The following is a 25,452-nucleotide window of genomic DNA, read 5'->3' on the forward strand; positions in this document are numbered from 1 at the left end:
CTCGGCGGCGCGCGTTTCGCGGGCCATTTGCATCTCATTTGCATGCGGCGCGCGGAGGGGCCATGGCGGCGGCGCGGGCGGGCGGCACCGTGCGGGGCAGCAGCGGGGCCCTGCGCGGCGGGGAGAAACAGTGCTGTGAGTGCGGGGGGACGTGGGGGGGGAAGGGGAAAAAGAGGGGAAAAGGGAAAAAAAGGGAGAGGGAAAAAAAATGGAAAAAGGGGAAAAAATAAAAAATAGGGGAAAAAAATTAAAAAAAAAAAGGGGGAAATGGGGGGGAAACGGAGAAAAATGCAAAAAAGAAAAAAAGAAAAAGGGGAGAAAAAGGGGGGAAAAAAGAAAAAAAAGAGGATAAAAGGGGAAAAAAAAAGGGAAGAGAAGGGGAAAAAAAAGGGGAAACGGGGGAAAAAAGGAAAAGGGAAAAAAGCCCTTTCCCTCCGCCGCGTGTCCCTGGCTGCAGCCCCCCACTGCCGGCTGCAGCCCCCCGGTGCCGGGGTCCCCTCGGTGCCGCGGGCAGGTGCAGCCCCGCTCATCGCCTCCTGGGCTGCCGGCGGCGGCGTTAGCAGCGGGGGCACGGCCGCTGGGTGTCCTGCAAGGGTCCGTCCATCCGTCCGTCCATCCATCCATCCGTCCATCTGTCTGTCGGTGCCCTGAGCCCCCCGCTGATGCGCTGCCCCCCTGCCGTCCCCGCAGCCTGGGCGTCCTACATGACCAACTCGCCCACCCTCATCGTGATGATCGGGCTGCCCGCCCGCGGCAAGACCTACGTCTCCAAGAAGCTGACGCGCTACCTCAACTGGATCGGGGTGCCCACGCGAGGTCAGGGGCTCGGGGGGCCGGGGGGGGGGGGCCGGGGGCTGGTGGCCGAGCGCTGCCGCCCTCACCGGTGTGCCCTGTGTGTGTGTGTGAAGTGTTTAATTTAGGGGTGTACCGCCGGGAAGCGGTGAAGTCCTACAAGTCCTATGACTTCTTCAGGCACGATAACAAGGAGGCCATGGAGATCCGCAAGTAAGTCGGGGCGCTGCGCAGGTCTGGTTATTATCAGGTGTCGGCAGCCCGTGTGCGTGCACGAAGGAGCGGTTAGTGCCCACGAAATTGTGCCAGGAGGCAGTGCAGCCCGTGCAGGGCTCCTGCCGAAGGGCCTCCTTGGGGAAATTTTGTCACCGACTTCAGGAAAAATAGGCAGATGCGAAGAACGGGGTCTGAACACCCAGAGGTGCATGAAAAGTGAGGCTCTGGGCACCCAGAGGTGCGTGAAATGTAATGCTCTGGGTGCCCAGAGGTGCATGAAATTCTGGGTACAACTCCCCTGTGGTCTCACCAGGTGTAGATTTGTGCCCTCAGGGTCTCTGGTGGGAGCTGGCCTCGTGAGGGCAGCCACGGCTTGGGCGCTGCGGGGAGCCTCAGCTGGCAGAGGGAGCGACGGGAGCGTTCCTAGAGCAGGGATGTGGGCATAGGAGGACGGGGATTTAAACAGGATTCAGCTCTGCAGAGCCCCAGGGACTCAGGAGGCAGCAGGGCTGCGAGCCCCACGCAGGGAGAGAGGTGTTTGGATCTCTCCCCGTATCGGTGCCAGAGCGGTGATTCAGAGGAGCCGAAATCTGAGTGCTGTACATCTGCTGCGGCAGCACGTGTTTCTCTCCTGCAGGCGCTGTGCCTTGGTGGCTCTGCAAGATGTGAAGGCTTACCTCCTGGAGGAGTGCGGGCAGATCGCTGTAAGGCTCTTCTCAGCTAAACGCTCCTGGGGGGGTTATGTCTGTGCTGTTCGGAGCTGCCCAGGGCATTTGGGAACCCGCCTGTAATCCCGGCTCGTTTGGGGCTGGTTTCAAAGCCGTAGATAAACTTGCTCATTGCCATTTATTTTCCCCAGGTGTTTGATGCGACCAACACAACTCGAGAAAGACGGGACCTGATCTTAAATTTTGCTAAAGAAAACGCGTTCAAGGTAACTGGAACCGCTGTAGCGGAGCCGCTCCCGCTCCCTCGGGCGATCCCGGTTCGGGACAGAGCTCCGGGTTCTCGGAGCCACATCTCATCGCCTCCCTCGCAGGTGTTCTTCGTGGAGTCCGTCTGTGACGACCCGGAGGTGATCGCTGCCAACATCCTGGTGCGTGTGGCTCTTCCCAGCCCTGCTCCCTGTGCCCGCAGGAGATCGGTGCAAGGTCACCGGTGCCTTACGGGAACGCCGGCAGGCTGTGGGCATGAGGGGTGTGCCCAGCACCAGGGAGCTCTGTGTCCCGCTCGGGCTGGCAGCTTGCGAACATCCCCTCCGCCTCTGCTCGGGGCTGGGCAGCCGGTGCCTCCCTTGGAGGGCAGCCACAGGCCAAAGCCCTGCGGTTGTCACCTCGCCACTGCAGCCCGTGGGAAGCGCGGGGAGGGCTGGTGCCTAAAAACGCTGGCGGTCTGGGTTCCTGCCTCCCACCTCGCAAATGAGCAGTTAAGGTTTGTGGGCTGGCGGAAACTAAAGGTGCAGTTTTTTAGCCCGGAAATCCAAGGGAGCTGAGAAATGTTTGACCTTGAGCGTGGCTGTATTGTCAGGGGAGGGCAGGCAGCGAGCGGCTCGGGGGGCCGGGTGGATGGCGAGCCAGCTGTGTTTGTACCGGGGCCAGGCGCTGCAGCGTGCCTCCAGAATCGCCTTTTGTTGCCTTGCCAGGAGCAGGTTTTTCCACAGGGCGGCCTGAGACAATGTTTACTTGTTTCAGAAGAGAAGAATAACGTTATTCAGCAGCGCTTTTGCTCCGTGTCGAGTTTGCTTGACTTTTCACGGAGTGGCACTGTCTGTTGGCCAGGAGGTGAAAGTTTCCAGCCCCGACTACCCGGAGAGAAACAGGGAGAACGTGATGGATGATTTCCTGAAGAGGATCGAGTGCTACAAGGTCACCTACCAGCCCCTGGATCCCGACGAGTATGACAAGTAAGGAGCAAGGCCCCGGGCTGCGTTTTGTCCTCGCGCTCCGGTGCACGAAGGCGTGAGCTGCTTTGCTTTGTCGCTTTTGTCCTCCGGCTCGAGGTGCTGCAGTGCTTGTGCTGAAGCCTCTGCTCTCCCAAAGCGAGGTTGCTCGCGTGAAGGTGATATCCTCGGGCCCCGAGGGATGATTTGAAAGCGCTGCTCCTTGTTTAGCACGGCAGCTCAGTGTGTCTCCTGCCTGCTGAGGCAGCCCAGCGGTAGCGCTGATGCCTTTAACACAGGGTAGATAGCTAGATTACACCCGCAGATGCACGTGTGTCATTTTTAAAACCAGTCGTGTGGGTGTTCTTATTTTATGTTGACTCCAGAGATCTTTCCTTCATTAAAGTGATCAATGTGGGACAGCGGTTCCTAGTAAACAGAGTCCAGGATTACATCCAGAGTAAAATCGTCTATTACCTAATGAACATTCATGTCCAGCCGCGTACCATCTACCTTTGCCGACACGGTGAGAGTGAATATAATCTTGTTGGCAAGATTGGTGGGGATTCTGGTCTGTCACCACGAGGGAAGCAGGTACGTTTTTTGGCACCAGCCGGATTGCTGTTTGTTTAAAGTGTCGTGCGAGCACGGTCCGAGGCTGGCACCTGGCTCTGCGCAGGTACGGCCCCGCGGCGCTGGATCTTGTCGCGGCAGCGGAGGGGTCGGCGGGCCCCAAAACGATGCTTCCTGCGCTCTGCTAACCTCCCCTGGCCTTTTCCAGTTTGCCCAGGCTCTGAAGAAATTCATCGAGGAGCAAGAAATCGTCGACCTGAAGGTTTGGACGAGCCAGCTGAAGAGGACGATCCAGACGGCCGAGTCGCTGGGGGTGACGTACGAGCAGTGGAAGATCCTCAACGAGATCGATGCCGTGAGTGAGGGCACGGGGGGAGCTCAACGCTGCCAGCAGCCTTCAGCTTTCCCAGATGGAAAGTGATGTTAAAAACAAACCCACAGAGTGGGTTTATGCACTATTATACAGCTACAGCTCTGTATAACGTACTCAAGCCATTATTGGGAGGCTCAGGATCACTGGTGCAGGGCTGAAAATGTCTGGAAGCGTTAGACCTCGCTGCAGAGCAGCTGGTGTTGAGAAACAGAACAGCACCAAACATCCCACGCCTCTGTGGCCCTGGCTGTAAAGCTGTCCTGGGTGGACAAAGGTTAACACTCCCACTCCAGTTCTTTCAGGCAAAAGAAATTGCAAGATTGTTGCTGTGGAAATAAATGCTCATTTTCATCCTTTGCAAACAATTTGCAATAAAAACAAAGCCCACGGCCCTGAAATATCAGTATGTTATCTCAAATTAAAAATGAGGAAACGAGTGGTAATAATTTACAGCACATCTACCAGTTGTGCTGGGTGATTTCTTTGGTGTTTCCAGCTCCCTGAATTTGCTGGTGCTGTGCTCTCGGGCTGCTTGCTTCTTTCTGCACCTCGTGCTGGGGTCAGGGGGACAGAAAGTGCCTTGCTCAGCTCTGGGACTCAGCAGAGTTTGGAGATTTCAATGTTTGCCAATACTGCAAGTACATCAGGTGTATGTGGTTTGTCATTTCTAAGCCACCGTGGACCCGTGATGCACAAACATGGTGTTGATTCTGAAATTCTCATCCCAAAACAGGATTTCTGATACCGGTCCCATGCTATTTGTGCATGTTTGCATGCTTTGTTTTTCTGTACTTCTGTTGAAACAAGCTGTGTTGTAACAAGTTCTGCTTCCTCCAGGGGGTGTGTGAAGAAATGACCTACGCAGAAATTGAAGCCAAGTATCCCGACGAGTTTGCCTTGAGGGATCAAGAAAAATACCTTTATCGCTATCCTGGAGGAGAGGTGAAAACACTTAGGAAAAACAATGAGCTACAGTGTGTGCCCAACAGATACCTGATGTGTGAAGGGCTTTGCTTAGTTTCAGCTTTCTGTCCCCACTGTTTGTGTTAGGAATTGAAACCACGGATCCCCAGATCTCTTGTAGAGGAGAGGTATTTTGGTGTGTTACAGCGCTGTGCTGATGATGCTGTACTACTGGGGCCGCTCGAGTCCCTCGGTGCTCGGTTTTAGTTCACAACCTTCGTTAAATGTATCATTTACTTTTTTTTTCTATTTTATTTTAATGGAGTTACCGGTAATCTGAATCTCCCAGTAACCTGAGGGTTGCTGACATCCATTTCACCTCATGCTGTTTCCTTTTTTTTCCTCCCTGTATTTACTGGATCACTTCTGCAGTTTGTTTTAACTGATATTTTCCTAAATGCGAAGCCGTGCTAATTGCTACTTCTGCTTTCAGCGTCTGTTTATAAAACCCCTTGCAAAACTCCTGTTTTGTTTTTTCAGTCCTACCAGGACTTGGTTCAGCGCCTGGAGCCGGTAATTATGGAGCTGGAACGTCAAGGCAACGTCCTCGTTATCTGCCACCAGGCAGTTATGAGGTGCCTCTTGGCTTATTTTCTTGACAAGAGCGCAGGTACAAAAATAAGCGCGTGCTGTTAGGGGCTGGCTTCTATTTCTGCTTCCTTCTCAGAGTTTTTGGGAGGGTGGCTTGTAATTGCTGTTTTGATTTTTACAGCAGAGGAGTTGCTTAAAAAGGAAATAAAAACACTTGTGAAATGCTTTAACTGTTGCATTGCAGCAGGGCTTCGCAGGAACCTCTGGTTGCGATGGGTGCAGCGGCAGAAAGCTGTCCTTTTGATGCCTGCTTTTCTGCTCACCCCTTGGTTCTGCAGCTTTTTCAACCAGTAGCCTTCCCAAAATCTCAATGGGATTAATTTTTCATATAAGGACACAGTTTTCTGGTACATCAGTAGTCTGTGAGGGCTTGCCTCTGGTCCTGCACCTCTGAGTGGTGCTGATCCAGCGCATGGTGTGCCGGAGACGAGGTGTTCTGTTAAAACTCAGTGAACCTGTAAAATTCAGTGCAAAACTCTCAGCACTGCTCATCCTTGCTTTGCTAACGGTGGAACGTACCGATTGGCTTGGAGATATAAATAGTGGGGGGAAAAAAGTACTCTTTAACATTATTCAAAGCAAGAAAACGATCAGGCAGCCGAAACCCCAGCCCCTAAGAAATCGAGGCATTGCTCAAGGCTGCTGCTGGCTGGGGGAATGGAGGGTGCGTGCCCCCGCTCCGTGATGCAGGCCAGAGCTGTGCTCTGCCGAGGCATTTCTCTGCGCTGCTGTTGGGGCAGGCTCCTCTGGATGGCAGTGTCCACTGCTCGGCGGCCGGGTGGCTGCGCTGAAATAGTTGTTACTGGAAAGAAAAGGGGATAAGGTGCGCGGCTGACGCCTGCCTCTCTCACAGATGAGCTGCCCTACCTGCGATGCCCCCTGCACACCATCCTCAAGCTCACCCCGGTTGCATATGGTACGTGCCTCCTGATACTTTTTTTCTTTTTTTCCTTCGGTTTTATTTATTTTTTATTATTATTTTTCCCTGGTTTATATGAACCTGATGGCGCTGTCTGTATGCACGCTCAGCAGGACAGGCTCTCAGTGCTTCTGGTGATGTTCTGAACACAAAAAGGCACTGAAGAGTGGGAGGTTTGGGGGGGCCAAGGGAAGGGGGGTGGATGGTTTGGGGGTTTTGTTTATCCATGTGGGGACACAAGTGGTCTCCCACAGCTTCTCTCTTAAATGAATTACAACTGTCTCTGGGCTTTATTTGTCGATGCAGAGGCCTGTTTGTCCCTCACGCTGGGATTTGTCTCTGGGTGCAGTGAGTTAACAGCAGCTTTGCTGGATAAGCCTGGAGTTCACTTGACATGTGGCTGCCTGCAAGGTGTCACTATGCTTTTACAGTGAAGGTCAAAGCCAGAGAGTGATTTAAGTGTAAATTCTCAGTTAATTTGGAATGAAATGCTTACGAGTTTTTGGCTGGTGTTTTGTTTTGTTTCTTTTAAACAAGTAACAAGCTTACTTCTGCTCATTTGACATGCTCTTTTTAATACGTTTTAAAAAATAGAGTACAAAATAAATTACAGTTCCTTATGTAAACTTCTCTGTCTTTTTGGCAAAGGTTGTAAAGTGGAGACAATTAACCTGAACGTGGAAGCAGTGAACACCCACCGCGACAAACCTTCTCTGAACTCAGTAAGTCCTGGTGCAGAATTTTGGCTTTTGGTTCAGGCAGTCACCAAACACTTTCCTTCTCTGAATAAAGTGAGACAATAACTTCTTAAACTCTTAAGGTTCTTAAATACCTGCTAGAAGAGGCTGGCTGCTCTCAGTGACCAGAAAGACTTTCTTCAGAAATAGCCCCCAGAAGTAGGACTAATGGTTGGTAGAATCGCACGTGCTTCCCAAACAAGAGGGAGATATTTGTAAGAATTGTGCTAGGGAGCAGAACAGAGAAGCTGAAGTCAGTGTGGTCAGGATGTACTTTTTAGTTTCCAGGTCTTGTTCTCGGTTTTTAATGAAGCGTTTGTTGACGTCTGTTTGTGTTGATTGTGGTAATTCGCAAAAGACATGTCAGAGTATTTAAAATGAATTCCTCTTGCTGTCTTCGTCAGCTTTGTCTCCTTCAGAGAGTCACAGGCGGCGTCAGGCTGGGCGCTGAGGCTGGGCTGGTGCCTTGGGGTGGCTTTTGGTGGGGTTGGCAGCCTCCAGGACAGGGTTGCTGCTGTGCATGCTGGTGGGAAGCACAGGATTCATCCCTTGGTTTGTGATGTTTGTGGTTTGCTGAGGGATGTGGGGATCTTTCTTTGCCTCGTCTCTGCAGCTCTCACTGCATTGTACAGGGTTCCCGTGCAGGTTACAGCTGTGCTGCTGCTAAACTTGTACGCGTGTCCAAAGCGTAGGGAGCAGGAGCTGAGGTCCGTGCTGCCTCCCATGCTCTGTGGATCTTCTTGCAGCAGCAGCGGGAACGTGCAGTGCTTCCAGCCCAGTCAGTAGCTGGTTTTGTTGAGGAAGCCCTGCCTTTGCAGTGACTCGGGCAACTGTTCAGCCATCTGCCTGGCTCAGCAGAGCCCCCAGATATGTGCCAAATCTGTGGAGTTGCTGCTGTTTTCGGTGCTCGCTTTTGCAGGCATGGTTTTGTTTTGCAGAGGGACTGAGCTCGGAGCACGCACAGGTGTCAGGGAATGAAATTTAAGAATTGCTTACAGTTGGGCTCCCCAGTTAAACACCACAAACCAGCTCACTGCTATGAGTAGATCTGATTTAATTGATCGTGTTTTGCTTTCTTTTGGTGCATTTAGGCTTTTTGCTGCCTCTTGTTGTAGGAGGTTTTATAAAGATCTCTAAAGGTGAAAAGTTGTTTGCCAATTGCCTCAAATACAGTTATTTTTGTGTCCTGGCATAAAAAGGGCAGAGTCAGGAGCTCCTGTATGCTGAAGGAATCCTAAACAATAGGTGGAAAACCTGGAAAATGCGTCTCTAGTTGGAGGGCTTGCAGAGCTAAGATGCCAAATGCAAAATGAGGATGTTCAGTGAGATTTTTGTGGTTCCATTCTGGTGGTGCCTCGTCAGGCATTTATTGCTTAGCTACTTCTGTGTGATTCCTGCGTTGCAGTCATTGATGCTTGCTCTGAGGAGCCGCAGGCTGTTCCTGGTGGTTTGTGCTTACTTGGGAGCGCAGCTGCTTCGAGGCCAGAAGTACAAATAAGGGAAGTTTTCTACTTGATTTTTTTAACTGAAGTTGATGGTAAAAATAAGTAAGCAAAAAATAAAGAATCCCAGAGAGAAGTAAAACTGCTGAAAAAGCAGACTGCTAGCAGACTTTGGGCTTGACCAGCCGACAAAGAGGTCGTTTCCTACCGCGTGCCCGGCGCTGTTTGGCCACCGTCTGCTCGTGGCAGTGGCTGGAGGCTCTCAGGTGCCTGCAGGTGCGTGACGTGGTTGTAAACTCTGCTTCCACTTTTCCATGCCTCGCAACATCCTCTGTCTCTGCTCAGAACAACCTCCCCGCCAGCCAAAGCCCGGCGAGGATGAGAAGGAGCAGCCTCACCCCGCGGGCCAGCGCGGACACAGAGCAGCGCCCGCGGCATCACAGCGTTGGGAGCAAGCCCCCCGACCCGCTGGGGCCCTTCCCCTTCTTGGAAGCTCGAGGTGGATCTGGTCGGCCACGGCTGCCAGCCTCTGTCCAGGTGGTACCTTGCCTCTGCTACCCCTCCCCGGCCACCCCCAGTGCCACCGCTGTCACCCCGCCGTGGCGCTGGCCCTGGTTGGAATCCCCTGCTGGGGTCTGGGATGCTGCCACTGATTCCCCTCAAAAATCATGCTGGATTAGGTGCCCTGTTTAAAATAATAATGATAATAAATCACCCCACGAAACTAGAATTGTGGTGTCAGAGGGTTACAAAATCAGGCTCCATGCAGGCGAGTTCCTGTCAGCACCACAGGGTTTTTGTAAGGTGGTTGGTTCTGGGTAGCATCTTGCTTTCCAGCAAGAACTTGTCTGGGAAGAGTTACAGATGAAGAGTTCTCTGTTCAGGTTTGGTAGGGTTTAACAGTGACAGCCGAGTGTTGCTCTAGCTGTAGCACTGCAGGTTGGGAAGGCTTTGTGTTCATAGTGATGGAGCACATTTTCCTACAGATCCCATCAGTAGGTGGTTAAGCAATGTTTGGGCTTCTGGTGTTTGGGGGCTGCTTGGTTTTTGGCAGCTGGCATTTCTTTTGGCTTGAAAGAACGATGGAGTCATAGAATACCCTGAGCTGGAAGGGAGCCATGAGGATCATTGAGTCCAGCTCCTGGGCCCAGCACGTAAGACCTCATTGGGATTGTGTGTGAAGCCCTGTTTGCTTCTTTGCTCATTAAAAGTTGTCTCTCTTTGCTCAGTTAGGAGTCTTTGTGTGCCTGGGAGGCAGAACAGGCTGCACGCTGCCTCCCCTCACATGAGGCAGAGGATGCACGGGGCTCCTGGCTGGGTTCCCCTCGGTGCAGCTCCTTGCAGCAGGACAGCCTGGGGTGGCTCTTTTGTAAGGGGGTTTATTTAATTTTTAAGATAACGGAGAACAATTCTTATCTTGGATACTTTTCAGCTCGATGTTTTCCAAGCTATTCAGCCATCCCTGCTTCTTGTTCTTCCTATTAGTAGAGTAAGCGGTCAGAGGGAAAAGGGCCAGGTTCCTTGGAGGTCCCTGCAGCTGTCCCTGCTCTGGCTGTCCGCTCTTGGCAGTCTTGCAATCGTAGCACAGCGTTGAGGAAAAAAAAAACAAAACACAAAAAACGTTTCAAAGCCTTCTGGAGTCGGTGTGGGTGGGGATGGGGAGTGCTGTTCTGAGCCTCTCACCTGAATGGAGGCAGCTGGTGCCGCAGCAGGCGGCGTGCATGGCTTGTGGCAGCAGCTGTCCCACCAGGCCGCGGCGCCTTCCCTGCCCTGAGCCCCTCGGGTTGCTTCACTTCATTCCTCACCGGCTTCGGTGCTGTTCCTATGGCTCCCAAACCATCTCAAAAATGCACTACAAGCTCTCCTGTGCTGTTTCTTTTTCCTTTGCAGCCTCCAGTGGGAAATGGTTGCCTGTGAGTACCGCTGACAGCAGCTTGCGTGTTGTGGTTAGCGGGTAGGCCTCTGGACTCGAGGTGCATGGAAAGAGCTTTGGGGAAAGGTGCCTGCTCGGGGCAGGAGGTCTGGCTGTGTAAAAATCCCTCATGGAGGAGGAACCACTGCTCTGCAGGGCTCCCACTGGTGCACGTGCATGGCCCCAGAGCAGGATGCTGGAATTTGCCCTGAGCACCCCAAGTCCTGTCTGTGTCCCATCCCCGCTGTCAGCCTTGGGGTGCTGCCGTAACGGGGCCTCGCAGGAGGCATCTGTGCTGCATGCCTGCGTCTCAAAGCGAGCTGCATGGCAAGGGGGCTCTGGTTTGTGCCGTGGGGAGCACGCTTGGAAAGCAGCTTCGTGAACGAGCCTTGCTGTGCCGGTGGCATCGCCACCGCCTCCTCGCTGTCACAGCCCCGCGGGGGCACCTTTGGGGTGAGCAGGGCAGGGCTGGCTTCTCTCCCACCACAACGGGAGGATGTTCTCTTGTCTGTCACCCCTCTCCAGGGAGCCAGCAGCCAGCATCACCCAGGAGACCCCGGGCTCGCTCTCGGCCTCCGAGTGAGGCGGGCGGAGGAGACCTTGTTGCTGCCAGGGGTGCCCGTGCCCCGCTGCGCGCCCGCTGGCCTCGAGGCCTTCCCTCGACACGACCCCTCTCTGGGCTTAGCAGATGCTTCTCCCCATGCAGGACGTGCAGCGTTGATGTTTCTGTCTTGTAGAAGTTTGTCGCCGTTTATTTCTGTGGACCTGACTGTACAGCGTGCTGTTTCCCCGTGGGATGGCTCTGGGCAGGCGCCGTGCCTGGCTTCCCTGCACAGTGCCACGCTGCTCCCCGTGTGCTCAGGATGCCCCCCAAGCTCCAGCCTGCTTTTACTTGTCCTTGGAAACATTGTGGCCCTGGGAGGTTTTGGGCTTTGCACCCGTGCTGCCACAAAGGCGGGTGTTGGGTGTTGCTGCTCTGGGGCTGCCGGCAAATCCTCTTGGCCGCTGGTGCGTTGCCTTCAAATTCAGAGAAGACCTGAGTTTAGTGTAAAGAAAGTAAAGTGGTAGCCAGTCCCGTTTCCTGGTGAATCAAGAAAAGAAGATTAAGGTTCGGCTGGGAGATTGTGCCTGGGTTTTGCCTGGAGGCTGGGGGAACCCAGGCACGGCTTCTGCTGAAACGGAGGGGGAAAGGTTTCTGCCCTGGTGGTGTTCCTCCACGTCTCAGTACTCCTGCTGGAATGTAATTGGAGATTTGGATGAACAGATTTTGGTTTTGCCAAAAGTCAGATTTTGCACTTTATCCTCAAAGTGAAGCTCTTCCAACTGTTCTTCAATGATACCCCCCGGCCTTTCTGCACAGCCAGTAACTGTATGCATTTCTTGGGATAAAAAGGGCCAATTTTGATCTGACGATTGATCTTAAATGTATCTTTCCTGTTCCCTGGCTTTATGACATCCTTAATCATGCTGCAGAGGAGCTGTCTTTATGATGAAGCAGCAGGACTGTCCTGCCAAAGCTGCAGAAGCGCACAAAACGTCAGCTCGGGTGTTGGGGTAGCGCCTCGCACGGTGCTGGGGCTTTCCCTGGAATTGCCCAGCGGGTCATGATGTGAGCTCTGGGACCTTCCTCCTGACCCTGCCTGTCTCCACGGGCTTCAGAGTTAATGGTGAAGACTGGGGGAAAAGCAGGAAGAACCTGAGTGGGGGGAGCTGGCAATAAATCTGATAAGTCATCAGATTGTTCCTATGCTGAGTAGCATTAATTTAGAATCGAATAAGAGAAAAATGCCTACAGGCCAAAAGGCGAGTCTTACTGACCCGCTCAGCTTTGCCTTTATACTCTGAACCAAAAGGAGTTGTGTTTAGAAAATGAATGTATATGCCAGCTTTGAAAATTTACTTTTCTAACTCTGTGCTTCAAGTGTTTGTTTTCCCTTTGTTAAAAAGAAGAAAAAAAAGATTCCTTGGAAGGGAGCTTGGTCCAACTTCCTTGATTCCTGTACAAATTCCGTCTTTATCTTGGTGTTTTGCTTGAGAAAACAGCATGTGAGCAGTTCTTGTGAATTAACTCTATCTGAGGATGGTTTTGGGTGTTGCTGTCAGGAAAGCTGTTCAGATTTTTATTTATTTTTTTCCAATTGCAAATGGAAAGAATGTGGGGTCTGAGTTTCCTGAATGCTGGATCGAACTGCTGATGCTTATTGTTAATTGTCAGCGTGACAGCTCTGCTGTTTCCTTATTGCAAAACAGCGCTGGTTGGGTTACAAGACAAACTGCCCGTCCTGGCTGGCACATCCATTGCAGCCTCCAAAAACGCTGCAGCCGAGCAGAGCAGTCACTGAGCGTTGGGGCTCAGCTCCCTTGAGATCATTTGCTTTGCTCCAAGCCATGGAGTGAGCAGCAGCTGCTTTAGGCCATCCTGGCTGCCAGGTTTTAATCTACGTGCTTGTGCGTTTGTACATATCCACCTCACTTGTACTGACACGAGTGTGCTCTCGTCTTCTCTCCGACCCTCAGGGAGGCAGTGGAAGGCATTTTATCAGAACTAGAAGTATTTATCGTGGCTAATATGCAAAGTTATTACTGTAATGTTTCCTACATCTGTCCTGGAAGTGTAATTTCCTGTGGGGAAGGTGAATAAAACCAAGTAACCTCCAGTACCAAGTGGCTTCGTTATTGCCTCGGGTAGATCTACCAGGTAGCAGGGCTGTGTGGTGCTGTCAGACTGCTGCACAGTGCCTGTGTCCATCCTGGGCTCTTTAGCCGTGTGATAACCCTTACCACTTCTCTCTTATTCACAGAGGATGGCTGATTTAGCCATGTAGAGGCCAGTGGCTTCACCTCGAAGGCAGCCAGGAGGAGCACGGGGAGCCTGGAGCCGGCGGCACCGCGGGGAGCACAGTGAGCCCTGGGCGCTCCGGCCAGCGGTGTCCTCGCTCGTGTGCTTCGCAGCCTCTGTGTCCTGTCCTTCCAAATGCTGAAACGTCTACCAGTGACACTGGGGAGATTTTATCACGAAGATTTTTAAACCTCTTTTAATGTGCATGTGTGCGCGGGAGCGAGCGCATCCCCGAGCCTGCTGGGAGAGGTGCGTGCTGCTCGGCCCCGCGGGGGTCGGGGTCATCCCCTGCACCTCTCCTCCCGTCGGATGCCGTGAGTATCTGCAGCGTGTGCGAGGACAAAGCTGTTTTCTGGACATTTCTGTACTTGCTGAAGTAGCTTTTATTGGAAGATGTTCTCAGCACGCCTAATCCCTTTTAACTTTGCTTTTGTGGCTGCTGATTTGAATCCCCAGACCTGAGCCTCTTCCTTTGGTTTGGGAACATTTTGGTTTTTTTTTGCACGTGGCAATGCAGAAGGTGTGCATGGGGTCGGCTGATCCCAGGAGAAGCCCCCTATGGGGGGACAGAAGTGCCCGCTGCCCTCTGCAAACTGCCGAGCTGCCAGTGCTGCTGCCCCTGCTGCAAGCCTCGCCCTGTCCTGCTTTCTGCTGGGCTCTGTGGATGCTTTTCTCTCTTGCAACAGAAAATCCTCTCTCTGCCCTGCACTATCTTGCTCCTGCATTCCACATTTAATGTCTCGTTTCTTTTACCTTAGCCAAAACCTCTCAAAATAAGCTCGGATGTTTGTCCCTGCGTGCTCGCACACGAGCAGTGCATCCACGGGGCTTGCTTTGTAGACCAAGGTTGAGTAAGATTAATTCTGCAGAACATTTCCTATTTCTCAAGTTACTGTTTTCAGAGGCTGTGGGTGAGGTGAGGAGGAGGCCATGCGTGCAGGGTTGTAAGCAGCACGTGGTTTTTTATTTGTTGTCTCTTGTACCAAGCTTTAGGCCCGCTGCACATTTCTAAACTTGCACACGATTAAGCTGTGAAAGTTACTGCTGGTTAACGCTGCCTTTCAGAGGGTTGAAGCTCTTTTAGTACCTAGGACATGGTGCAACTCCTGCGGCGCTGGCTGCCAGTTGCTGGAGCACCCTGCTGAGCTGGGGGGCACGCGACCCCCCAGATGTTCAGTTTTGTCCCACGAGCCTTGGCTGGTGTTTGCCAAACTCCATTTGTCTCACTCCTGCTGCTCTCTGACTCCTGCTGTCTTTTATAACAAAGACAGAACTGTCAGGCTTGCAGTCCCGAGGTTAGGTGAAGAAATGAGTGTTTAGGTGCAAGCAGGAGGCTGTTACGGACCTGCTGCTTCCAGTAACTCCAGGATCTGTCTGAGCAACCTTTGGGATCCAGGCCGCTTATTGTAAAGGCGTAAATAAATGCCAGGCACACCCCACCTGAGCCCCAGAAATGCAGGCTTTCTCTGCCCTTGCTGCCATAGAGCTCAGCAGCCCGAAGCCTGAGGTTTACCTGGGGATTTGGAGAGCTCAGAGCCAGTTATTTTAAACATTCCCTGAGCTTTAATTCTCTAAAGCTGAGACAGAGAGGGCCACGGTTACGGTGCTTAGAAATACACCAGAAAAAAAGGGAAGGACGGAAAGGGGGAGAAAAAAAAATGAAGGAAGAGGTTTATAGCCTGCATAGCATAGCAGTGCTCGCTGATGCTTTCTGTCCCTTTCTGCAGTAATAAACGCACAAAGTGGTGCCGGGATGGGCTGCCTGCCCCTGCAAACCTGCTGCACGGGAGGAGCCCGTGGAAACACTGTGAGACGTTACGCACAACACGCTGTCATAACACACGGTGATAAGGAGTTAATTCTGTTTGTATCAGTGAGTGGCTAATGAGTGTACCGAGACAGATGTCTCTCTTTACCTGCCAGAACTCACGAATGTAGCTGCTAATACATTGGCAGTCACAACTTTTAAATCACTGCTAAAAATCAGGATGGAGCCTCCCAGACCCACCCGCAGGAGTCAGGATGCGAGCCTCAGTGCTTTAAAGCCTAATTATAGCTTCTCCTCCTGCTTTTTCACTTGTAAAAGGTGTAAATATGTGTGTCTGTAAAGCAAGGCATTGGAAAATTTTGTGGAGACCACGTACGGGTGATGCCAGCAAGCGCATGCCTCTCCCCATGCCCAAACGGCCGGGTGGGTGCCAGGTATTTCCTTGAAACCACCTGATTTCCTTGGCACTATTCACGCAAATACCCCAGAATACACAAAGATTGCACAATTTACATGAATTTAAGATTAGCAGGGGCTTGTGCTGTTGGTCATAGCAGAGCTGTTGTGTTTGGCTGAGCAGATCCAAGCCCTGTTCAAAGCACTCCAGTAGCTCCCGAAGGGCTGAGTGTAGGTGTGTGGAAGTGGACTTGTCTGCTTCATGAGCGTTGCACCAAGACTAGATCTGTGATTCTGTGATTTTTCTGTATTTCCCTGTCTTTTTTCATCCCTGGTCAGTGTCAGAGGTGGCAGTGAGCACTGCCTCAGTGAATGCCGTCCCTGCGCTCTGGGCACTTGCTGTCACAGCAGCGTTACGTCCTGGTTTTGAGAAAAATGTCATCACCCGTGCAAAATCTGTTCAATTTCTGCTGCCAGCTGGGCTGGGGCCCTGCCCCGTGCTGGTCTCGGGGTGCTGGCAGCGCTGCGCCTCGCTGCTGCTGCATCGCTGAGCGCCGCTCGCAAGCTGCATCTCTGCGTGGCGTGCATGGCGAGGTGGATGTTCCATGTTTCCTTGCCATTTTGCTACATTACTGCTTTCTAATGATTATTTTTTTTAAGCTTTTTAGGAAAAAAAAGCAGTGTATGCAAACCTGTGCTGTGCGTTGTGTATTCTTTGCGTTTATGCAGAAATATCCCATGAGTGTTTATTTACAATAAAGAGATTAAAAAGCAAACTGCTTCCTCTTGTGTTCCACTAATATTTGCTGTAACTACCTGTGGTGTGATGGTTTTGGGGAGATAGCACCGAGTTCAGGAATTCTGTGGGAAGCATTTGAAGGAAGAGGCTGCGTAGGGAGCAAGGTGCCCCCAGCCCTTGGGAGCAGGAGAGGTGGGCTGGGGGCAGTGGATGCTCTACCCTGGAACTGCTGCTGCTGCCAGGCCACTTTACTAAATAACCAATTTAAAGTGTTTTTTTTTTTTTTTTTAATTATTTTTATTTTATTTATTTTCTGTTGGATCAATTGAAATTCACATTTTCAGGTTTCTTATGGAGCTGTTACGGTAAGAACATATTTTTCCTTTTTTTTAATTCCGTAAAACACATCCGTCTTCCATCAGAAAGTTAACTGGTGTTATGAATCTCTGGTTTCCAGCCTCTGCAGCTGGAAGCCAGCCTGTCCAGCCATCCAGTCCCTCCACCTTTAATTTTAGCCAAAGCCTGAAGAGCAGCAGCAGCAAGGTGGTGTGTCATGGATGTGGTCAAGGAAAAAAACCTTTTATCCTGCTTACCCTGACTGTGCCTCGGAGCAGGGGGTGCCTCGGGTGCTGCTGCGTCCTGCCTGGTGCTCACGGTGGCTGAGAGCCCCCGGGGAGGTGACGGGCACGGAGCCGCTGAGCTTTCAGCATGCACGGGTGGGCTTGTTCTGAGCCGTCCAGGAGAAATAAATCAGGCAAGCCAGTGTTTGGGTTTGAGATTAACTGGGTTCTTGTAAATGGTTAGTGGAAGTCACTGCGTGCTCAGGGTACGCATCGTGAGCAAGCCTCAGCTTGTGGTGCATGGGATGGCAGCGTTTGGGTGGGTTTTAGAGTCAAATCTGCTTTGTGTTATGGCCTGGGCTCAGGAGAAAGTCAGGAGGGTAACATACGTGTATAGCACTGAAAGTGGGGATGCAGTAAATTTTCGGGGGGAAAAAAAAAGCCCAGATCTGACAGAACAAACAGCTAAGTGCAAGAAACGCAATGCAGGGTAATGGCCACTGTGGAGTTCGTGGTGGCAATGCAATCCTAAACGAAACTGTGCAGCCAAAGTGCAAAAGGAGCAAATGGTTGTGGCCTCTGCCAGGACTGTTACTGGAAAACGGGCTGGCAGCGGGGCTCAGCTGCTTCCCATCGCTGACCTGGGCACTCCCTGGGGCCCCGAGCGCTGCTGAGCCTGGCGCTGGCTCTTTGGCCACTGCGACTTCAGTGGGATGAGAGTGGGTTGAGGAAACCTGAATTCTGAGGCTGGCCGTGAGGCTTTTGGGTCAGGAGGCACGAGCTGTGGTGGAGCTGGGGTGAGCCTCTCGAGGAGGCCGTGGAGCGGTGCCAGGCTCTGGGTGCCTTCACCTCCAGATCATTTCAGCGCAGCGCTGGCAGCTGGGCGCAGAAAGCAAACGATTTCACCATCCGAGTGGGCTGCATTCAGCTGCCTACAGTGCCTTTCGTTTCGTAGGCTGAACAAACGACTTCCTTCGTGCTTGGAAGAGTTAATAATTTATAGGCGAGCTGGCACAAGCCCGGTGTCTGCAGAGCTCGGCCCCGGCTGCGTGCGGCCGTCTCTGCGCGTGTAGGCGTAGCGCGACACCTCCCGCGGCTCGGCACTGCCCGGTGTCAGGGGCAGCGGTGAGGAACTCGCTCCTCTGCCTCCAAGGAGCCCAGGCTGGTCGGCCCCCCCACTGACGGACCCCCAGGTAAGATGAGTTGAGCCACCCAGCTTCGGGTGCTGTTGCTCTCAGAGCTGTGTTGGAGTTTTGCTGCAGCTCCAGCGGGCACAAGGATGAAGGAATTCAGCCAAAAGCTGTGGTAAGGACGGAGGGAAAGCCAGAAGTGTCAGGTTTAGGGCGAAGGGGTGGAAAAAATAGGGGTGCAAGCTGATTAGAAAGAGGTGCTTTCCTTTCTTTTAGTTACTAATTGGTTGTAAGGGTCACCTTTGGTCAAAGCCTGTGCAATGTAGAAAGCATCAAGAAAGACTGCCTCGTTTGCAGAAGGAAGGCAGGAACTCACTGCACAGTGCTGGGAAGATTTAGGTTCATAAAGGATGATGCTGGGTAGTTAGAGATTAGAGAAAGTTAGAGAGGGTTCTGCCTGATCTCCAGCACAGCCAGGTTAGTCAAATTGCACTTAAAGTCTGTTCCGAAAAGCAGTCTCCTGAATGACTTGCATGCTTCGGAGCCTTACTTCAACTGGTAAAATGTGACAATCTGCGCAACCCTTTTGTGCATATACTTGTAGCTTTCTGCTTAGATATTTTTTCCTTTCTCTGCATGTAATTTGTTACTAGGAGATTGTATTAACTACAACAGGAGGATTTCTCCTACCTGTGGATTTGCTTCCCGGAGATTTATTGCTAAAGCAAAATGTTTTGTCCTTAAGTTAAGTTTCAAGGTAATTTTTCTGGAAGGATAAATGAATTCAAACGACCCTGCAGGTATTAATTTAGCTGTTTGGCTGGGAAGAACTTCTTACTGGTTTTAGTGTTCTTAAGTAAACCCAACAAGCTATGAAGTATTTGTTACAATCAAAGTGGAGCTCTTTTTTTTTTTCTTTTTTTTTTTTTTTTCCCTATCTTTTAAAAATTTTAATTAAAAGCTTCTCACACAATGTGAGTGAAGGACTAGCGGAGGAAAGCCTACGGGATGCTTAGCATCCACAATTGGTTTCCCTGTTCCCGTGCTGCCTCTTGGTCATGGGCCAGTGAGGGGCTGTTGCCAAGCTTCTTGTCCCCTGCTGGGGCATCTGCAGCTCCTCGTTCCCTCCTGCCCTATGAGCACTGCATGGAGACAGAACTTCGTTCCCCCCCCTGCTATTTTTCACAGGTGGTTGGCCTAGAAAAATAATGTGGTAACGTCTGCAGGCTGGGATGAGGATGATGCCAGCTCCAGGGGCAGGGAGGCCGAGGGGCCGTGCCGCTGTCCTCAGGCTGCTCCTCGCTGCTGCCCTCGTTGTGGCCGTGCAGGGTAAGTGAATGTAAGAGGGGAGAGAGCCCATCAGATAAACTGAGCTCCCTCAAAGGGAAATTGTTTCCCAAGGTTCACAGACCGTTGATGCTCCTCATTTCCTCGTTGTTTTGCATTTCGGGGATTTGGTCAGAATCCATCCTTCTCGGCCTTTTTTCCTTTCCTGTGCAGAATGGCTGTCAGGTTACTCTAGCTTAAAAAGGGGCACTGGTTTGGAGATAGGGAGCAGTGAGTCTGGACTTTGGCACCAGCCTTTCAAACTGCTGGATGAAGTGTGAGGAGCAAAGAACACCTGGGGTGATGCTCCTTCCCTTTCTCTTGTGGCTGTCCTGAGTCACAGACTCCCTTCCTCCTCTTTGCCTCTAGCTTTAAGGGGTGTTAAGGCCACCAAAGCCTCCTCGCCTGGACCTTCAGAGCAAGGCGGACCCGAACTCCCATTTTTTCCCCCACATCTTTCTGAGGGTATTTCTGCTGGCAGGTTCCTGCAGTGCGCCGCCACGTATCCCATCCGCAGAACTGAAGGAGAGCTACCAGCACATCACCAAATTTTCCTACTCGGACAGGGTGGAATACACCTGCCGACCAGGTTACACGAAAAGTAAGCTCCGGGCCAGCCTTGTTTGTGGAGAGGATGGTAGGTGGAGAGGACCGACCGACTTCTGTTCACGTGAGTACATTTTCAGTTGATTTTGATTCTGTGCAGGTGCTGTCAGCATCCCAGGGGCTGTGTGGGGTGGCAGGAGCTGAGCGAGGGTGGCACAGCACCGGCAGTGCTCTGCTGAGCACCAGCAACGGTGGCAAGAGCTGAGATCTGCTGCCTTTGACCACTGACTCTGACTATATTCAAAGGCAGGTTCTTCTGCTCAGGCACTTAGTAACTCTTAGTTCAAAACAGGTTTTTTAAACTGTCCATAAGAGAACCCTTTAGCTGTAAAGAAATGCTTGGCAGAGGTCCTGCAACCTCCCTTAGGCTGCAGAGGCTGACTGCAGGTCGTGATACAGGGTAGGATTTAGGGCATGAGGGTCGTCCATCCCCTTGTTAAATATTGGAGGGGTCTTCTGCTCTCCTGCTGGATTTTCCTGCTCCTTCAGGAGCCAAAGCCCTCACCCCGGTCCTGTTGTCCCTCAGCCAAGCCATGCAGCTACCCCGGAGACCTGGCCAACGGCAGACTTGTGGAAATGGAGCAGTTCACCTTTGGCTCAATAGCCAACTACAGCTGCGACATGGGGTAAGCCAGCAGTTGATGTTTTAGGTAAAATCAAAAAAATCATCACTGAGCTTGACAAGAAATTCCCTCCCCTCTATTTCACACAGGTACAGACTGATCGGAAATTCCCAACTTCATTGCGTGCTTAAAAATGGGCAAGTTACATGGGATGGAGACGTTCCCTTCTGTGAGCGTAAGTCGAGTCCCCCAGCTGAGCTGCTCTTTGGATGGTAATGGGGATGCAAGGAGAAGCAGTCACTTTACCCCACGGAGGACTTTTGTAATTCATGGCCTGGTGAAGCCTGGAAAAACATTTTTTCTTGGTGTTTTTATTCCTGTGTCACCCTGTGAAAAAGTCGAAGCAAGGCAGCTGCGTGTAAGAGGGATTACCCCAAAGCCACCCAGTTGCGAGGCAGAGCTCTGCTGAGTAGGGCCTGGCACGTAGGGGACCTGCCTTGAATTTCTGACCCCTCACTCATTGTATTTCAACTTCTCTTTTACCAGACCTTTGATTAAAAGGAGTCTTTCACCTTTTTTTTTTTTTTTTTTTTAGCAATCCCATGTTCACCCCCTCCAAAAATAGAGAATGGAGAGCACAACGGAGGCGATGTTGCCGTCTTCAGCTACGGATCCTCCGTCACCTACCAGTGCAACTCTGCTCGCAGGGGGGAGAGAGCCTTCTCGATGGTGGGGGATCCCTCGATTTTCTGCACGACTGTGGATAACATGAACGGCGTCTGGAACAAGCCAGCCCCGGAGTGCAAAGGTAAGCAGCAAAGTGCCCAGGCACCGCAGCAGCACCAGCTGGGGCTGGGGACTTTGGGGCTGGACCCGATGATCTCTTGAGGTCCTTTCCAACCCCTACAATTCTGTGATTCTGGGTTTTTTCTGAGCTTTGGGAAGAAACAGGGTGTCAGCAAAGAATTCAGAAATCTGCTGTGGTGCCTGCTGCCTTTCCTTTGCTCTTGTGCTTTGCCTTAATAGATGTGTGGAAAAAATAAATAAATAAATATAAAATGCTGTAATATAGAATTAAGAGTTCAAAAATATCATGTCAGCCTGCTACCTTGTCCTGTCCATTTTCAGCCCCTTCCACGAATGTGTGCTACGAGAAATGCTTTTAATAACCTCCCCTGTAAGCGTGGCTGCCCGCGGGCTGAGCGCTGGCGTTTCTCTGCAGTGGTGGGCTGCGAGCACCCCCGGATCGAGAACGGGAAGCTGCTGAGCGGGTACAGGGCCGAGTACACGTACCGTGACACCGTCATGTTCGACTGCGAGTTCCGCTACACCCTGCTGGGCAGCGACACCTCCACCTGCAGCGAGGCCGGGAGCTGGGAGCCGCCGCTGCCACTCTGCCAGCGCAGTGAGTGCCCGACCCGCACAGCAGTGTGCAGGGCTGACAGCAGAGCCTCCAAGCGTCAGCTGGCAGGACTTCATTTTTCATAGTTTTATTGTTTTATTGTATTCATGTTTTATTTTACTTCACTTCACTTTAATTCCCTTCACTTTACTTTATTTTTTATTTTATTCCTTAGCAAATCTGTTGTGCCACGGTGGGTTTTGATTTCCTCTTTCCTGGCAGCATGCTGGAGATGATACAGGAATGGGATATAGGAATGTAGGTGTAGGAATTTACAACTTCGGGCCATAAAAGCTGAAGTCTTGTCCCGCTCAAGCTGCTGAACATTTCTCAGTAGAATTCAAAGTGACTAAGCTGACCTTTCTATATTTAATATTTTTAAAGGTCATTGGCAGGTGAGGGCAGAGCCTCACACAGTATAAACTTCGTTAGAAATCTCACCTCATTATAACATAGTAGTGTAAATTACTGCATGGTCTGAAACTATTTGTACATTTTCATTTATTTCTGCTGCATTCACTCTCCAGCATCACTGAACTCAGGCAATTGCCTTAAGTGGATCTCAGAAAGAACAACGTGAGCCCCTGTTTTTCCCCAAATTCTCTTTTCTGCATGCTGTTACGGGCCTCACTGGTTTATCGCTGGCAATGTCCTCAAATGGCTGATTTCACTCCTAGGCAGCTGCGATGACCCTCCTGACGTGTTTAGGGCTGTTAAAGCGAGACTCGCGGGCAATTTGTTCCCTGCTGATACTGTGGTTACCTACGAGTGTGAGACGGGCTACGAGTTCAGCCCCGGAGAAAACACGCGGCACATTAAGTGCCTGCCAGACCTGACCTGGAGTGAGGCTCCCTCTTCTTGCAACAGTGAGTACACGTCCCTTCAGCTTCATTTCCCAAGTGGTTGGGCAAAGCTGTCCCCAAATAAATAGTCTGCAACCTGCTTCATTTACCACCACGTCTAAGGCATGGGCTGGCTTGGTGCTGCCCCACCAGCAGCTGCCAGGGCCCCCAGGAGAGGAGGAGGAGGAATGTGTGTCCAGGAGAGCTCCTGATGGGCCTGCCTTGCCCCTCAGCTGTTGTGGGACGATGTGATGACTTGTTGTGTATGCCCAGAAAATAAAACTTCCTCTAGGAGTGTCAGAAAATGGACATTTGTTTGTCTTACAGAGCCTTTGCTATGATTTCTCTCTTGCTAATATTCAGCATTTCTCAGAAATTAGTTGCCCGGATCCAGTAGTCGCGAACGCAAGGCATGTAAATGTGTGGTATAAACCCGTCAAATACATGTATGGAGACACCGTCAATATCAGGTGTAACGAAGGCTATGCTATCCAGAATTATGGCAGCAACGTTGTGCTTCAGTGCACAAACAAAGGCACGTGGGATCCGGCAGTAACAGAGTGCACCTCAGGTAGGCAGCGCTGGTGGGGCGTGTTGGCTGGCTGACTGCTGATTTCTGCCTTCTGCAAAGATTTGGGTCACTCTGTACGGTGTCCCTGTCTGCTACCAGCACTGGAAAAATGTGTGCAGAAATCTACAAGCCTTAGATGCTGATAGCTGTCTTTTCCATAGAAAGCTTCTTCGCTAGAGTTCTTTCTGAAAATATATGAAATCCTTTATTTTCTTCTGTTTCTAGAACCTCATTGCCCACAGCCCGTTACTGACCATGGGCGAGAGGTTTATAAGAGCAAAAACGACTACAGCGTCGGGACCCGCGTGAGGATGGCGTGTGATGAAGGCTACGTCCTCAGAGGCGACGAGCAGATCGAGTGCACGGCTGACCAGAACTGGACTCCCTCGGTGCCGTTTTGTGACAAAGGTACAAGCACAGCAGCAGCATCGCCAAGGAGAAATCGTGGGTGGTGGAAGGGGCTGCGCTGGGGCCTGACCCAGCAAGAAGCTGGGCAGTGACCCCACATGTGTTTTTGTTCTTACAAGCATGAAGTTGACCCCTGCACTGATTTCTGATTTGGTTCTCACCTGAATGCGACAATCACACATTTTTTTTTAAGTTTTGTTTATTTTGTATCAATTCCCATTGTTTCATAGGCTGTGACCCCCCTCCACAAATCACCAGCGGGCACTACATGGGCTCAAGATCAGGGGCCTTCCCCTACGGATCGGAGGTGACGTACAGCTGTGCCGCGGGTCTGTCTCTCGTCGGGGACAAGTCCATCTACTGCACCTCCACCGACGGGGAGAACCTGGTGTGGAGCGGCCCTGCCCCGGAGTGCAGGGGTGAGTCGCTTCCCCATGGGGTCACGCCGGGACCTGGGTGCACAGAGGGACCTGGAGCAGGGCTGCCAGCTCCTCCTGCTTCCCCTGCAGGCTGTGGCGTGAGCTCGGCACCTCGGGGCTGGTGTGGAGAAAGGAGACACTGCATCTCCCGTGTTGGGTGCCCCAAAGCGCTCAGGGCGAGCCCCGCTTTGTGTCCCGGGGCAGGGCGGCACCCGGCCTGACGCAGCCGTGCGCGCTCTGCCCGCAGTGGTTCGCTGCCCCAGGCCTGATGTCAAGCACGGAAGGATGGCTCCACTGAGACACACGTTCCCCTACGGGGTGTCCGTGCGCTTCTCCTGTGATGAAGGCTTCGTGCTGCACGGCGAAGCTGAGACCCAGTGTACAGCCGACAGCACCTGGCAGCCGCCACTGCCCTCCTGTGTTGCAGGTGGGTCCGGCACCACGCATCCACCACCCTGGAGCTGGCAGGGCGTTTTCTCCTCCTGTTACATCATTTTTGCCACCTGTTTTCCTTCCAGTTCAATGTTCCGTGCCACAGACTGAATGGCATATGAATTTGCCCTCCTATAAGCAAACGTACAAGGTGAATGACATCCTGTACAGCCCCTGCGGGAGTGATAGGTATCCTCCAAAAAATTTTCCAAGCACCTGCTCAGCTGATGGCACGTGGATACCACCACCCAAGTGTGTGAGTACCACTTTCTGCCCAGGCTTTGCATTTTGCCCCATTCGTAGCCTGGAACAGCACCGGTCTGACTTCATTAATGTGCCTCGTTACCATAGGGCTGGCACGGTGGCGGGGCTGCATTAGGAGGGGGATGCGTCCTGCGTAGGTCCCTGCCGTGTAGCCTCACGCCCTCTGTCTTGGTTCTTTTAAAGAAAACGCTTCTCACGTGCCAGAAGATTCTGCAAATCAAAGAAACTTTCCTGTGCGGCGTTCCTCTGAATGAACTGAAAACTTTGCTGGAGGTGCAGAAGCTGTACCTGGAGATCCAGAAGCTGGAGAAGGAGCTGGGAAGCAGAAGCAGCAGCTGACTACTACAGCTGCTTGATTTCATGAGAACCTCCTCCTTTGCGTGACGAATAACGTGATGACTGAGGATTTTGTATGACCTTGTAATTCACCCTAATACTTAAGTAGCCAGAAAAAAAAAAAAAAAAAAAAGTTGGTGAAGGAATAGATTTTATTTTTTTTCCAGAAAAGGAGTCAGAAAGTCTTTTGGCTTGTTCTGCTACAGCTCACTGGGTTAGGTTTGTACATCACTTCATACACTTTAAAGCTTTACTTTTAGGTATGTTTGTTAGCCTCTGTTCACATACATTATGTGCATTGCTGTGAACAAGTGTTTAACTGCCCAGTTATCTACAGCCTTCAGAACTGGTACAATGAGGAAATCTTCATAGCCTGTTTTCTAGCAAAACAAGAAGCCCAAGCAGGACAGTTCTGATGGAGCAGAAGTGCCACTTGCTGCTTCTTTGTGTGTCC

The 25,452-nt window shown here is 51.7% G+C and overlaps 2 protein-coding genes and 1 long non-coding RNA gene across 3 annotated transcripts; all 3 read left to right on the forward strand.

Annotated features, from left to right (window-relative positions):
* Nucleotides 1-11: 11 nt before the first annotated feature.
* On the forward strand, nt 12-14,151 carry PFKFB2 (6-phosphofructo-2-kinase/fructose-2,6-biphosphatase 2). Its single transcript, XM_084301700.1, has 14 exons — nt 12-135; nt 691-816; nt 909-1,005; nt 1,646-1,712; nt 1,868-1,942; nt 2,048-2,104; nt 2,787-2,911; nt 3,274-3,481; nt 3,669-3,815; nt 4,671-4,775; nt 5,277-5,406; nt 6,241-6,303; nt 6,955-7,028; nt 13,199-14,151. Exons 1-14 carry the CDS (start codon nt 63-65, stop codon nt 13,220-13,222), a joined length of 1,371 nt encoding a protein of 456 aa, XP_084157826.1. The 5' UTR covers nt 12-62; the 3' UTR covers nt 13,223-14,151.
* Nucleotides 8,891-11,169, forward strand: LOC311218828. The gene is made up of 3 exons (XR_014619130.1): nt 8,891-9,022; nt 10,376-10,398; nt 10,923-11,169. It is a non-coding gene; the product is annotated as an uncharacterized lncRNA (long non-coding RNA).
* A 4,910-nt stretch (nt 14,152-19,061) lies between the features above and the next one.
* LOC311218981 (complement component receptor 1-like protein) lies at nt 19,062-25,001 on the forward strand (the record flags this gene model as incomplete). Its single annotated transcript, XM_084301926.1, has 13 exons — nt 19,062-19,158; nt 19,637-19,756; nt 20,288-20,387; nt 20,474-20,559; nt 20,920-21,132; nt 21,547-21,729; nt 22,404-22,592; nt 22,942-23,139; nt 23,365-23,547; nt 23,778-23,966; nt 24,214-24,393; nt 24,485-24,654; nt 24,846-25,001. The coding sequence occupies 13 exons, from the start codon at nt 19,062-19,064 to the stop codon at nt 24,999-25,001; spliced, it is 2,064 nt and encodes a 687-aa protein (XP_084158052.1).
* Nucleotides 25,002-25,452: the final 451 nt, after the last annotated feature.

The sequence above is a fragment of the Netta rufina genome, assembly GCF_964035555.1.
Source record: "Netta rufina genome assembly, chromosome: 26".
In the NCBI taxonomy this organism is placed as follows: Eukaryota; Metazoa; Chordata; class Aves; order Anseriformes; family Anatidae; genus Netta; species Netta rufina.

Excerpts from the sequence above, each read along its gene's own strand:
- PFKFB2 (XM_084301700.1), top strand. The coding sequence starts at position 63 with ATGGCGGCGGCGCGGGCGGGCGGCACCGTGCGGGGCAGCAGCGGGGCC. Across the intron at positions 817-908 it reads GATCGGGGTGCCCACGCGAG|TGTTTAATTTAGGGGTGTAC; the intron begins GTCAGGGGCTCG and ends GTGTGTGTGAAG. Across the intron at positions 3,816-4,670 it reads TCCTCAACGAGATCGATGCC|GGGGTGTGTGAAGAAATGAC; the intron begins GTGAGTGAGGGC and ends TGCTTCCTCCAG.